The 14,922-nt window shown below is 49.0% G+C and overlaps 1 protein-coding gene across 2 annotated transcripts in view; it reads right to left on the reverse strand.

Annotated features, from left to right (window-relative positions):
• PLEKHA6 (pleckstrin homology domain containing, family A member 6) overlaps positions 1–14,922 on the reverse strand; it is a 157,710-nt gene that overhangs the window by 52,119 nt on the left and 90,669 nt on the right. For both annotated transcript variants that reach the window (XM_011931831.1, XM_011931832.1), the window contains 2 exons: positions 3,227–3,307; positions 2,113–2,227 (listed from right to left, as the gene is read on the reverse strand). In XM_011931831.1, the coding sequence (XP_011787221.1) occupies positions 2,113–2,227; positions 3,227–3,307 (196 nt within the window). The remainder of the gene's footprint in view (positions 1–2,112; positions 2,228–3,226; positions 3,308–14,922) is intronic.

Consider the following 14,922-nt stretch of genomic DNA (forward strand, 5'->3'; position numbering starts at 1 on the left):
CTTTATCACCAGAACCGGCAAGGTGTCCAGCCATAACAAGCACTCAGCAACTGTTTGTAGAAGGAAGTAAGGAAAAAATTGGCCTTTATTATAAAGTACTCCCACAACTGGGAAATAAAATTATTATCTGAACATTACTAACAAAAATACACATATAATGACTGAGATTTGCCATTGGAAGAAGTCACCACAACCCTATGCAAATCTCTAAATCCTTCCCTTTTCTCTCAGTCCAACTCTTTCATAATTCTGCCCCCTCTCTCCATGGCCTAGAGGCTGCCACCCATAGTTTACCTCTCTGGGCAACCTCCCACTAACTCCTGAATATCCTGGCCTCCTATCTTTCTGCCACAGCTTCTCGGCAAACTAAGGCTAATCCAACTAGCTGCCTTCCCTGCTCTCACAGCCAGGCTACGAGCATGCTGAAGGAAAACCACGCAAACCTGCAGATTTAGGGCTGCATAGAATCACACTTGACTGACCCAGATGATCCTTTGAAAGTATAGGGCAACATTTCATGTGTCCTTCATTGACCATCATTCCTACTCCCCAAACCTGTATCACGTATTTTCAAGCTCCCAGCCCTGCACCTGATGCTTCCCCACCCACCCCATTCCTTTCAGCAGAAAACCCTGCCTCCTACTTTCCTGCATAAGTTGAGGACATCATGTGAGAGTCTCTCTAATTTCCTAGACACCCACTCCCTAGCCTCACACGCCTTCGTTTAATGCAGTTTCAGGAAGAGGTGGCTTTTCCCCATCCAGTCTAACAGCACCTCTGCATCTGACTCCCTCCATCTTCATAGAAATGTGACTTACTGGCTGTCCTCTTTCTCCTGAACCTACTACCTACTTGCCCATTCCCCTCACACCTCTGACATCTTAAAACAAAACCAAACCAACAAATGAAACCTCCCTCCAGTCCTGTATTACCTTCTAGCTTCCATTCTCTGCCCTTCCGTTTCCCGTCACAGTCAAGTGTCTTTAAAAACACTTTTTTGAAGTATTTCAAACATTTCAGAAAAGTAGGGAATAATACGATGATCATCATTTCATGTTGTTTTGCCCTAATAAAACAAGACAACTGGAGCTAAAACTCCCTCAAGCCCCTCACCAGTCTCATTACCTTTGCTTCCTCCCTAGAGGCAACCACTGACCCAAAATTAGTCTTCCTGTCCATGATTATGCACTTCTACTACAGATGTTCCTATAAATATGTAGTACTGCTTTTCATGTCTGTACATTTACATAAGTGATATCATATTTCTCATATTCTGCCACTTGCTTTTTACTCAACATTATATTTTCAAGATTTATCCTTGTTAATACATATAGCTCCAGTTCATTTTAATTTTTGGCAAGTGCTCCATTATGTGATGATATACTAACATTTGTTGTCTAGTTCCTTAGAAGAGCAATTTCTACACTATGCTCTTCCTATGTCTCCTCTCCCATCCCCACTTTTACCTCTCCTTCTGCTCTTCTCACACTACTCAAACTGCCCTTGTCAGGGTCCCCAGTGACCACATTGCTGCTAAACCCAGAGGACACTTTCAGCCTTTGTCTTCCTGGCCCTCTTTGCAACATTCTTCTCTAGATTTCCTTCTCCTGGGGCTCTCTTCCTTCTTTCCCCCTTCTCTGAGCTCTCAATCGCCATGACCTTCACGACTGTCCTTCAAGACCAGTGGTTCTCAATGAGGTTGGGGAGATTTTGTCCCCAAGGGACAAAAAATCCTGACAATGTCTGGAGACATTGTTGATAGTCACCCCTGGAAAAGAGGCGCTACTGGCATTTAGCGGGCAGAGGCCAGGGATGCTGCTCAACATCCTACAATGCACAGGACAGTCTCATAGCACGATGAATCATCCAACCCCAACTGCTAGCAGTGCTGAGGTTGAGAACCCCTGGTCTAGATGTTGGTCTTCTATGAGGTTCTGATCTGAGCCCTCTTCCCTTCCTACTCTCCACTCTCTTTCTGGGTCACCTTGCCTACTCTTGGAGCCTACAGAAATAGCTGGACAGGCTACAGTTTCCTAGGATTCCCAGAGATTCTACTAAACATGCACTGAAGACATTTCCAGCCCAACAGCTTGCCTTGAGGGCTGGACTTACCCGGACGCTGGGCCGCTCTGGAGGGACCTCGGACACCATGTTGTGGTTGGGTATGTCACTGTTGGTGGTAGCCGGGCGTTTCCCACCTGTTTTATTGGACATGTCCAAGGCTGATCTGATTTCAAGTCGACCAGAAAAAAGAGATTGGTGAGAGCCAAGAAACAATGGAAACCACCCATCCCTTTTCCACACCCTGCCACCCACTGTTTCAGTATCAACACAAAATTAGATCTCTTGAGTGCCATTGAACGGTCACCTCAGCCACTCCTTCAACCCTTCTGAAATTATATGCCAGTGACCTTGGACGTTTATTTATTTTTTGAGACAGGGTCATGCTCTGTCACCCAGTCTGTAGCACAGTGGCACAATCAGGACTCACCACAGCCTCGAACTCCTAGGCTCAAGTGATCTTCCCATCTCAGCCTCCAGAGGAGATGGGACCACAGGCATGGGCCACCATGCCCAGTTAATTTTTTTTTTTTTTTTTTTTTTTTTAGAGAGACAGAATGTCACTATGTTGCCCAGGATGGTCTTAAACTCCTGGACTCAAATGATCCTCCCACCTTAGCTTCCCAAAATGCTGGGATTACAGGCATGAGCCACCTGTTCCTGGCCCTGGACATTTATTTTAAAAGTCTAGACGCTGGGGCTCCAGAAATTCTTTTCCTCTACTTTAAAAGACACAACTGCCTAGTGGCCTATGAGAGTAGATTAACTAATCCTCTTTTCTCTTCTTCTCCTTTCATTCGGTGAGCCAGGATCCACAGTGAGAGGAATTAGCATTTGGCTCTCATGATCATATCAGATTTTCTCAGCTCTTCCCTCAAAGGCCCCTGGGTGCTATGCCAGCCTCACACCTGTCTTCTGCTCCATCAGCTCAACCTGCGGGGTGCACAAACCTGGCTTCTGCTAGACCCTAGGAAAAGTGGATGAGGGTGTCAAGCCAGATGGGTCTCAGATGCTTCCAGTCCTCAGAACCGAGGTGACTGACTGCAAAGGCCTTCTGTTTTCCTTCCCCCTCCCCGTTGCCTTCTGCTTTCCAGCTGCAGGGAGGCGGTGGGATGGTAGTAGTTAAGGACAGAAAGGCCAAACAGCAAGTAAGGGACACACTTACATTTTCAAGTCAAATGTTTTGTTTTCGTCTGGGACCTGGCCAGTCACTGGGTGTAGAAATGTGTTCCGTCTTTCATTGTGGCTGTAGAGGGAAAAACAGAAGAGTCATGGTAAAGATGAAGAAGGCAGAGACAAAAACCAACATGTGGACAGACCCTGGGTGGTGACAGGGACAGGTGACCATGTAAGGAGCTTGTGCCTCTGTCCTCCAGGGGGATCCATGGGAGGCCTGGGCTGACATCCGGATGAGGGTGGGGGCAGGGGGTGGGGAAAGGAAGATATGAAACCTGGTCACCTCTCATGAATCAGTGCTAACTACTTACTAAAGTTCTCTGAGGCTGGAAATAAGCCACACTGAACTCTTTCAGTGGTTATCCTAAGTGTGGGGAAGAGGGGTTCCAACAGCCAATTCAGCACATCAGGGCCTCATGCGTGGCAGGTTCTCTCCCAGGGACAGCGCCTGCCAGTGAGCCACATTTAAAAAAAAAAAAAAAGCTCCCTCATTATTTGCTGAAAAAACTTTCTTGTGACCTTGGACTCCTCCTCCTTCTCCTGCTTTATGCTGTGTCTCTTGCTTAAAAGGAAATGGGAGCTCAAAAAACTCCATTCTTGAGCTTGGGCTTGGACCCACCCACACCCTAAGTCCAAGGTCTCCTGTCCAAGGGCTGCTTGATGTCATTGAGACCTCAGGGGCTGTCAGGCATGAAGGTCAGTGGTAGCTCAACAGTCCAATCTCATTAAGGGATGCTGTGGCCAGGAAAGGGGCAGGGTGTTGTGAGGACGGCCTGACATGAAGCAGAAGGGAGCAGGAACCAGGGGTTGGGGGTTCAGGGGGTAAGTGCAGAGGCAGATGGGGAGCAGCATCGTGGAGGCTCCTTGGGAGGACCTGCTGTGGCTCCTCCAACTGGCTGAGTGTCAGGAGAGTTCCCAAGGAGGCTCTCAAGGGGGATGGGGAGGAAGGCAGCAGACAGAGCGCAGAGGGGCTGATGCAGCAGGTCTAAGCCACAATGGCAACCCCTGAGATGGATCCTGTAAGCTGCGTCTACTTGGCAAGAATGTAGCAGTGGAGATTCAAGCATCCAGCCAGTGGAGGGACTAGATGAGTTAAGGGCCTCTTCGCCCATCCCTCTTGAGAAATGCTGTGAGAACCCAGCGTAGGTGCCAAACTACCGGAAGGAGCAGGCACTAGGACAGAGGCCATGGAGACTGGGCCACTCAAGCACATCCACAGCAAAGGGCCAGCTCTGCCTGACAAGTGGCAGGTCAGCCAGCAGCCGAGGAAGGAGATCTTAGCTTAGTCCCTTCAGTTGCATCAGAGAAGGAAAATAACCTTTTGGGGGCCCCCTTTCAATAGCCCAGGACACATCCCAACCCTTGGGCTGTCTGCTAAAGCTAAAGATAATATCAAAGACTGTTTTTTTCAGTTTCCAAAGCTGTCACGCTCAGATGTAATCCAAAGACATGCAGGAGATAAAAGCACAGCAGGCAGTGCCCACAGTCTGTGCAGAAATCTGGGTTTTGCAGCCCAGGTTTGCCAGTCAGGACCCAAAACCGGGCGCGTGTCCACCAGGCCTGGGTTCTGAGTCTAGCACATTGATAAGCCACTCCCTACTTCCCAAACTTTATTCCCACCTCCCTCCCAGGTCCAACAAGGACATGCTCCTCAATTTAATCACAGGAGATCTTTGCAAGGAAGGGTCACTGTTTCCGGTGACCCTTGTCTGCCCCTGATTCTGTCCCATCTAGTGGTCTAGGGGGCGAGCAGTCTGTGGCAACTACAGTGTCCTTTGAGGTGTCAAGTTGTCTGCTTTTTCCCAGTGGCGCAGGGCACCCGCCCCCTGCCCTGACCCTCCAGTCTCCTTCTGCTCTGCATGTTCCCGGCGGTAACTGCCGGAATCTTCCCTGCAGGCACTGGCATAGACACACACACACACACACACACACACACACACACACACAGAGAAGCGTACACACACAGTCTGCTGCCAACCATCACAAGACTTCTAGGGAATGGCACATCTCTCCTAGCCCCAGACTTTCCTACCCAGCAACCCCTACAAATGACGTCCTCATTCTGTCCCAGCACTACCAATTTCAAAATAGCTTCCCCTTCACAAGCACTGCAATGCAGCAACCATTGACCTAACTATGCTTCCTTCTCCAGGTCATCTCAAGCAGACCCCTTACTCTGAAGCCCCCGGATCCAAGCAGGATGAGCTGCCAACTCAGCTTGCTCTGACTTAACTTGGCTCATGATCCGTGGAAGAAATCCCTACCTGACCCGTCGATCAGCCCGAAACTTCAACATCTTTTTGGCAGGTCCGTCCCCAGGTTGGCAGCCTCAGAGGACCCGCCGGCCACCCTGCTCCTACCATGCCTCTGAGAAGTAAGTCCTCTGGTCCAACTGGTAAGGCTGTGGCAGAGATGCAGAGCGATCGGTGGCAGAGACTCTGGCAGTTCCCCCTCCTCCTGGCTCTGGCTCTGGAGAACCAGGAGGGCACTCTCCTTGGGTGGTGGTAGGGGTCGCCTAGGTGCCCTAGTAGGCCTGTGGCTTCCTTGTATTCGGCCAGAATGCTACTGGTCAGAGGACCGGAGGTGGAATAAACAAGGAGGGGATGATATCCTCCCCATTCAGCTCCCCAAGGAGAAAATGCTGAAATGGAGAGACAGACACACACGGAGCAGGTGTAGCACTCCCAGGTAGTCCGACCTCAGTGAGCTAAGGACGCAGAGTAGCTGGGCGGGTGAAGGAGTCTGGGGCTGCGTTCCCATCTGCACGGCTGAAACTCATGCCAGCCCGACCTGTAGGGAGACAGTCCTCCTGCCTCCCCAATTCCCAACCCACAACACAGGCTTCTAAGCTGAAAATCAACTTGCTTCTCAGAGATCCTTCAGATCCCGTGGGCATAAGGGTTAAATGAAGCTCCAGATTCATCTGCTGTTATTGCTGCCGCTGCTGAGAAGCTGAGATTGATTGAGCAGGTCTCCTTTCCCTTCTCTCAGCCTGCCCAGCCTTCTTCTGTGTGGACAGGAGCATAATGAATGAAGGTCCTCTGCCCCCGTCCCTCCGACTTGCTCCCCTCAGACAGCACAGGGTTGCTTTCCCTCCCTGTGTGGCGGTCCTACAGATGAGAAGCAAGTCGACCAGATGGGCGTGGACGTTGTGGAACCAGAGCTGGTGGCTGGGATGGGACTGCTCAGGCAATGTTAAAGGAGAGCTTCCTCCTAAGGCTTGCGAGGAATAGGGCAGCAAATGGGGCTTGAGAGGGGGTCATTGTGTGTTTATGGCTGAAAATCTTCCCAGACACGAGACGATACATTCCAGCTGGTGACTGTCAGATCTGCTCAGAAGCAAGGAGGTTTGTATCGATGCTAATTCCCCTGAATTCTTCAGCGGCTAAAGATGGTCAGCGCTCCCCCTTTCCTAATGTCCTTCATGTCTTAGGATCCTTGGACTGCAAAGGCCTTCCGAAGGACATTGCTGCCATCCCCCTGCTTCTAGGCAAGTCTGTTCTCCAATCAATCCTCATTAAGTTCCTTGGTTTTCTGTAAAGAGTTCTAGCAAAGGAGGCTCCAGACCCACTGTTATCTTATCCTGCCAAGATGTTCTTTTTGATATCACGTTTCAGTTCCTCTGGCTTTCTATATTATTCCATTTCGTCTTCACATGACAGATTCCTTCCTTTTTTGACCAATGTGGTTCTTTTTAGCAGCACCAGGCAGCCTGCTGACATCACAGTCTGTTGCTATGGCAATTCTGTGATGTCACAACAGACACTGAAAGGAAGGGGCTAATCTAATTTTTTGGATTGAGCAAGAACTTGATCGGGGAATAATGTCATCAGTGAATGGAAAAGCAAATGGACAACATTATTATTTAACCCATAATGAGACATGTTGGTAGGATATAACTGGGGTCAACTGCTGCTGATATTTAAATAGCTTAATCTTAAATCCAGAAGGTCAATACATTCAGCTATTTCATGGGAGTTTTGCAAATGATTTATCCTGGTGAGAGGAGGCCTCAGTTTTCAGATCGCTTCCTTTCCCTGTCCCTAATCCAGTTTCTTGGGCCCTCTCCTGATGCCGGGTTGAGGTTCCTGCCCATACAAAACAGGTGCTCGATAAATATTTGTTGAATGAATGAATAATAGAAACTCTTCAGCCCTGACTTAGTTTTTAACCACCTGCATTTGGAGTTTGACATTCTATCACCAAGGGCTTCCCTATCTTAGCTCTCTCTTAAAATTAATTACTTCCTCTCCATGAGAGAAGCTCTGCTTCTGCCCCCTCGCCCCCTCACTCAGCTTCCCTGCCTAGCTCCCCCTTGAATACATAAGCTTGGCTTTGATCCACCTTCAGTAGGAGGGGAAGAAAATTAAGCTCATCTGCACAGAAGGAGGAGGGGGTAGGGGTGCTTTGGGAAAATGAGTTTTCTTCCTCTAGAAGGCAAAAATATCCCCTTTCTCTTCAAGCTGAGCTCAGGGGCCTCCCACAGCCTTTGCTTAAGCTGCAAGTTAAATTACTTCTCCTATGCCCTGTAAAGATAGCACGAGGGAGTAGGAACGAAGGCAGGCTTGGGGCTTCCCCTGCTCATCGAGAGCTCCGAAATCCTCTGAATTAAGTCTGCACACAGAATGTCTAGCAGGGGTTCCTTCCCTTTGCCAGCAAACCGCACGGTATGGCAGATTTTCATTTTAGTTAGACATCAATAAGAACTTACAAGAGGCAGAACATTAAAAAGGGAAACAAGGATAGGTAATCCGTTTTTTCCTTCCTCTCTCCTTCCTTTTGGGATGTCGAAAGTCTTCCATTTGTCAAGGACAAATGATTATGAATCCATGAATACATATCCAAATGGACCTCTCAAATTCCACCCAAGAGAAGGGAAAATCTCAGGTGGTAAAAGAGATTGTGTGGTGGAGGTAGAAGCAGCCCTAAACTCCAGAGCAGTCCAGTAGGTGATCACTTATCCACTATGAGGGTGGCCCTGATGGCAGTGCTGTCAGTGGGAACAAATATGGCAGGACCAAACATTCAGTCCAAGATCCAACCTGAGTTAGCAATGTGACTTTATTTCTCGGGCCCTTAGTTTTCTCGTGTGTAAATGAGGTACCTTCTAACTATATGAAATAATAGTGCTCGCTTCACCAGCACACATGCTAACTCTATGAAATAATAGCTGTAAACTTTCAAAATGTGGACCATTTTATGCAGAAGAGATAATGGCTATGAAAAGCAAATTAAGAAATATGCCAGATGCAGGAGCGAAAAAATGAAAAACAGAGTCCCAGGCTTAAGAAGATTGTGTATGCGGCATGGACTGGGAGTGCCAGGGGCAGGCACTCTGGAAGTCCCAAGACCAATAAATTACAAAGAAAAGAAGCAGATCCTCTCCATTTTCCAGGCCTTTGTCTCTGCACCTACTTAAAGCTTTCCTGTAGTTCAAGAGACATCCTCAGCCCCTACAGCACCTCACATAGAGATAACACTGCATTGCTTCATCTCCAAACATCCCCCTGGAGAGTCAGCATCCACATGCAGTATACCTGGCACTACGCTGTCAAGAGTGGCAAAAATTAATCCAAGTTTCATGATCTTTTGCAGGCATGCATGTTCACACATGTGCACACGTACACACACACACCCAGGCTGGACACCTGGAACCCCTCTGTGATCAATATTGAACGACTGGAGAGATACTCCACTCCTTCCACCCACTGGGCCTCTCTTGATTATCTGCTGTACACCAAGCTGCTTCATTTCCATAGCTCCTGAGAATCTGCTGACAAAGAATGCCCTGGCCTGGCTTCCCCATCCTGAGGATGCCTTGGCTTCCAGCATTACAGCTCATTAGGTTGAGAGAGGTTTACGTGTGAGGCAAGTGGAAAGGGGGTCCCATCCCTCCCACTTCCTTCTTTCTCCTAGCTAGCAAATTCCAAGCCGAGACTGTCCACACTCCAGGGAGGATTTCTGCTGCCACAGAGGAGGGGAAGGTGGGGAGAGGGTTGGTTCCTGCTCTGTGCCTCCCCATCTGGATCTCATCATTATTTTCAAGGAGGTTTATCTGCTCCAGCATCCTGTCCCAATTAAAAACCAACTCAGTTTATGTTTCCAGCCATTTTCATGCACCTGATTCCTGAAGCTCCCCCTGCCATTTCCAGGAGAAAATGCACTTTCCTAGCCACTTCTCCTCTGAGGCTCTCTGTTTTCCTACATACTGCCACATAAAGAAGAGGTCAAAGAGGGTCAGGCCCTGGCAGCCCCTCTAGGTATTTGCAGGTAGGAAGGAGCTCCTCCAAATAACACTGCCTTAGCCAGGCATGGTGGCACATATCTGTAGTACCAGCTACTCAGAGGCAGAGGCAGAAGGATCACTTCAGCCCGGGAGGTCAAGACTGCAGTGAACTATGATCGCACTACTGCACCCCAACCTGAGGTGCAAGACTCCCATCTCTAAAAAACAACAGAGCAAGACCCCCGTCTGTAAAAATAACAGAGTAAGACCCCTGTCTCTAAAAACAACAGAACAAGACCCCCGTCTCTAAAAACAACAGAGCAAGACCCTGTCTCTAAAAAACAGAGTAAGATCCCCATCTCTAAAAAAAAAAAAAAGAGTAAGACCCCTATCTCTAAAAAGATAAAAGAGCAAGACCCCCGTCTCTAAAACAACAATACCCACTGTCTCTCCTCCATGTGCTCCTTGAAGATCAAAATACCAGTTCTCTGGGTGTGGGGACCAGCTGCCAGTGGCTGTCACCCAGCCTTGTACTCGCTTTCGCCTCTCTTCTTTGCCCTTGCTCATCCCCCACTTTGATGCCACAGTTATTCCCAAAGTGTCAAGAAGATGGTACCTCTCTGCCCCAAGCCAGTTTATTGGAACGTCCTAAGCTACTCAGCTGCATGTCTAGGAGACAAGACCCATGCTGCTCCCTTTCCTGCTTAACTCTGCCCATCCTCACCGCACCCCCAGCTCCATCCCAAACCTGTTATGGGCAGTTATGGAAGGCTGGGTATGTTCTATGTGAGCCCAGCTCCCACCACAGACAGAAGATAGAAGAGATGGCTCCATGGACAAGGGAGAGAAATCACAAATCAGGGGGCTAGGTCCAGGTTTCTTCCCTTCCAGCCCAGGTGCTGTCCTTTCCCCATTCTCTCGCTGTAGTGTCTCCCAGCCCCTGCTCTGGGCCTGGGTGGTCCCTTATTCCTATGAGAGGAGATAGGAAGGCCTAAGATGGCAGGCTGAGGGCAGGAGGGCAAGGTGTACTTCAGTCAGGGTAATGGGTTCAAGCTCGTGTGTGTGCACCCACATGTGTGTGCATGAGAGAAAACATGGAGATTATACAGGGGAACTTCATTCTGACCTCCCACCCTAGCTTGGTTCGTCTTTAAACTTGTTGTTTCACTTTATGGAATTCCATTTGTCTTCTGAGAAATGAAGACAACCAAAGTAGACAGCATAACCATGCCAGTGATTCAAATACTGAAGCTCTTCCATGTTGGTGGGTGAAAAGCTGCTCCCCCAAGTCCCTCGAGTGTCCCTGCCCCACCTCTGGGCCAGGGCCTGAGACCTCCTCACATCTCCATGACCCAGAGACAAAAGAGTTAATGCCTGGCACCACAGGGCCCTCCAAGACTCCAGTCCAACGTCCTTTCTGGTTGATGAATTATTGAGTATCATTCCCGGGTACAGCCAGACCTTAACTGTCTCAACACTGAAGTGTCTTCCAATTGCGGGGAACTGCGATTCTACCACCAGAAGCTGCCATGGGCAGACTGGGAGACACTTTCTCCTTCACCCTGACCCATCTTGGAGAACTGGGGCAATCTAGCTCCCTGGAGCGCCTCCTTGTGCTGTGTGCTCTTGTTTTGTTCCCTTCTAAAGAGAGGGGTAATTCAAAGGAGAAGCAGCTGCCTACAGCTCTGGGTTTTCCTCCTCTCAGCCTTTCCTCAGTAGCTAAGCCAGACAGAAGCAGAGAAAAAAGGCCCCAGCCCCCTTGCCTCCAAGTTGCCTTCTCCTGACAGCCAGCAATGTGGAACAGATCCCAAGGGGTAACAGGGCAGGGCAATAATTAATTATGCCCCACCCCCCTTCCAGCTCTGAGTTGAATCTCAAACCCCTGCCCTTCAGAGGCTGAGGCAGCCCAGCTGTCCACCACCAGGTCTACAGAAGGTCACTGAAACCATGTCTCCGCATCCCTAACTCAGCAGATCTGCTTCTGGTGTCCTACGGAGAGCAGCAATCCCACCCTGCCCCACCCCACGAAAGGAATTTTACAAAGTGGATGTTTGGAGAGTTATGAAGCTGGCTGATCTCTCTCCTTCCCCATCATCAAAAGCTATCAGTGCCTTCTTGGTTCCCAGTCCAGCAATTTGAGAATCAAGCTGTCTGGTATCTTAGTTTTCTCATTTTAACAGTAAAACAAAGGTATTGAGTGATGCCTTCTTCAGTAGACAACACAAATCTCCCACTGGACCAGACAGCAGAGGAAGAAAGGTTATGATGCTCTGAAGGCATATGGAACAAAGAGAAAAATAAAACTCATGCAGTCTCTGGTCCTTACACTGGGAGGGAGGCAAGGAAGGCCCATTTCAGAATCAGGGAAGCAGAGGTGCACTGTCCCAGCCATAGCGACAGGAGAGGTCAAAGTTTGAGTTTTCTTGGGCTTCCCTCTTTCTGTCCCTGTGATGCACCCAATCTGAGCTCCTAATCTCTAGGAAAGCAGGAGAGAGCTTCACGGTTCAGGGGGAGATGCTGGCTTTTCAAGGTCTGCTCCAAGAACACAGTAATGAGGCCACAAACCTTTTTACTGATAACATCTGTGGGCTACAGGTCTGGGGACTGTGTGTGATGTGGGCTGGGGGTTACCCATAAACATTAGTCTGACAACAGCTGCCTGGATGTGGGGCTTGGAAGGACAGCCACACACACACTGTCCACAGCCTGGCCTTTATTGCTGTGCCCCTGCCCAGTACCTCACACACAAGGGAACTGAATAACTCTTTGAGTTTGATGCAGCAGCTGTAGGGCAGGCCAGTAGGCTCACCACTGCCTGGAGGAGGGGGCACGTGCTGTTCCGGTTGGGATGCTGAATAGTGGCTGAAGGAGACAGGAGCTCAGCCTCAAATCCCTCTCGCAGGGATCAGTATGCACAGTGCATTTGCTTCATGCCCCCTCCTGACCCTCCCCTCCCTACTGGCCAGCCAGACTCTGATAAGAGTCTACAAAGCAGAAGCTTTGCCTTGGGAAGAGGAAAGCAGTAAACCAGCTAGAGTTGGAGAGCAGGAGCCTCCCGGCTGGAGGGTAGCATGACAAGGGTTGAGGGCCAACAGCAGGCTCTAAGTTAGTGCTGCTCCTCACCTGCCCAAGGAGACCCATTCTGCCTGTGTCCCGCAAGGTGGGCTCAGCTGATCTTCTCTCTCAGACTGGGAGTAATAGGGTAAGCTAGAGGCAGGTGGATTGTGGGAAATTTTGAACACCTCCTTTTGCCAGGAGCAAGGAGTCTGGAACTTCCCCTGTACTTGGGGAGCTTGCCAAGGGCTCTGAGGGCAGAGCGATATCCCTGCACTGCTGCCTGCTGGTGGAGGATCCAAAGGGAGCCTAGGAACAAGGGCCACCATGGAACCAACCGGAAAACTACTGTGCCTAGGAGAGCACTTGCTGCAGACTGAGACAATCCTTTGTGAGCTCCCCTGACATCCCGGAGAGGAAGAGGGAGATCTGGAAAGGGATTTGGAGAGTTGTGAAAAAAGCTGGCACATGATGGCAAGGAATGGACAGCGAGTGGATTGTCCTTAAGGAAAAGGATAAGGCCAGTGGTCTCAGAGTCAGGAGTCTTGGTAACTGACCAGTACCGAGTCACTGTCCCTTGCTGGGTCTCAGTTTCCCCACCTGCAACATGTAACGATACTGGGGTTGCTGGGAAGACTAAATAAGATCACATATTTAAAACCTCTAGAAGAACACCTGGCGCATCCAGTTGTTTAGTAGTGGCTAATGTTATAATCATTAATAAAATAAGGGAATAAAATAAATAGCACTATCCTAAATTTGCGCCAAGTTGATAGCCACTACTTGTATGTGGCAGTTCAAATTTTGAATAATTAAAATTAAATAAAATTAAAATTTCAGTTCCTCAGTTACACTAGCCACATTTCAGTGTGTCTGAAGAGCCACAGTAGCTAGCGGTTACCATACGGGACAGAATAGTCATAGGACATTCCATCATTGTAGAACATTCTATTGGACAGCACCAGGCTAGATGTTCTCCAAGCCACCTTCCAGTTTTGAATTCCATGAAATGCAATTCTAAGCCGGTGTACCCTTCCACCAGCTGACATGAGCTCAGTGTCTTCAGTAAATACAAGTTCCCTCATAGTCCTAAGCTAAGCTAAAAAGAAAGGAACATCTGCTGTCAACAACAAAAAGTTAAAAATAAAAAATGATATATTCCAAAGTTCACTCCAAATTAATCTGGACAATCCATTGTTTTCGTTTTTTGTGCTTTTTGTTGTTTTTGTTGTTGTTTTGGTTTTTTGTTTGTTTGTTTTTGTTTTTGTTTTTTTGAGACTGGTTCTTGTTCTGTATCCCAGGCTGGAGTTCAGTGGTGCGATCTTGGCTCACTGCAGCCTCTGCTCACTGAACTCAAGCGATTCTCCCACCTCAGCCTCCCCAGTAGCTGGAATGTCAGGCATGGGCCACCACGCTTGGCTAATTTGTTGTATTTTTAGCAGACACACGGTCTCGCCATGTTGGCCAGGCTCATTATTTTTAAATCACATGCATTAAGACTCTTCTGCATGGTTTGAAAGTATCATTACTAACAGCGCTGACCTGGTGGGAAACACTGGAAAAGGTCATCCAGCAGCTTAAGAAGAATGGGAGAGAAGAGTTGGAGAAGGAAGAAGAGTTGGGGAGGGGGCTAGAGACACAGAGGATCTGTTCCTCCCTCCTGCTTTCCTTTTCCTTCCTGGATTGGCCAACCTCTAGTTGATGCTTGTGGGAGGAGGAGGAAAGGGAGGTCTTCTGTGGGGCCATTTGGTCCAGAGCAGGAGGAGCTGGCATGGAGAAGGACAGGATAGAGGAAGTACCACCAAGGACAGCAGGCTTAGGAGTCTTCATTCCCTGCACCTCCTCTTCCCCATCCTGCACTCATCCAGACCTGGATCCTATGGAAATCACAGGAAAACAACCTGTTCCTAAGCAAACATCGCAAGAAGCAGGTGCCAGAGAGCATCCACTGATAACCAGGGCTTACAGAGGGGAGGGAAGATAATCTCAGAGGAAAGAAAGACGTGCTCCTAGGCCTAGACCTAGCCTAGAGACCATGCTGGCTACAGCCTGGATAAGGAAAAGAGAGGGCCTAAGAAGGAAGGCAGGGCAGTCAGACAAGGGACACTGCTGTTCCTGCCCTGTCCTGCCACACAGCAGCCGTGAAGAAAGACTGGGCATGGAGGTTGTAACAAGGAGGAACAGAGTGCCCTGGGAGACGAACAGAGAGGAGGTAAGAGAAAAGGATGCAGCACGGGTGCCAGCCAGGACAGAAGCCGGCCTCTATAAGTGACACCTGAGTAACAGGTGAGCCTGCCTACACCGGTTGGAGTATATGAGCAACTATTCTGCAGCTGCAACTTCTGGATGGCCTGGGAATAGGACCAGCTGCACAATTTGCAGGGCTCCTTGTACAAAACTTAAGG

Source organism: Colobus angolensis, unplaced genomic scaffold (assembly GCF_000951035.1).
Source record: "Colobus angolensis palliatus isolate OR3802 unplaced genomic scaffold, Cang.pa_1.0 Scaffold91, whole genome shotgun sequence".
Lineage (NCBI taxonomy): Eukaryota > Metazoa > Chordata > Mammalia > Primates > Cercopithecidae > Colobus > Colobus angolensis.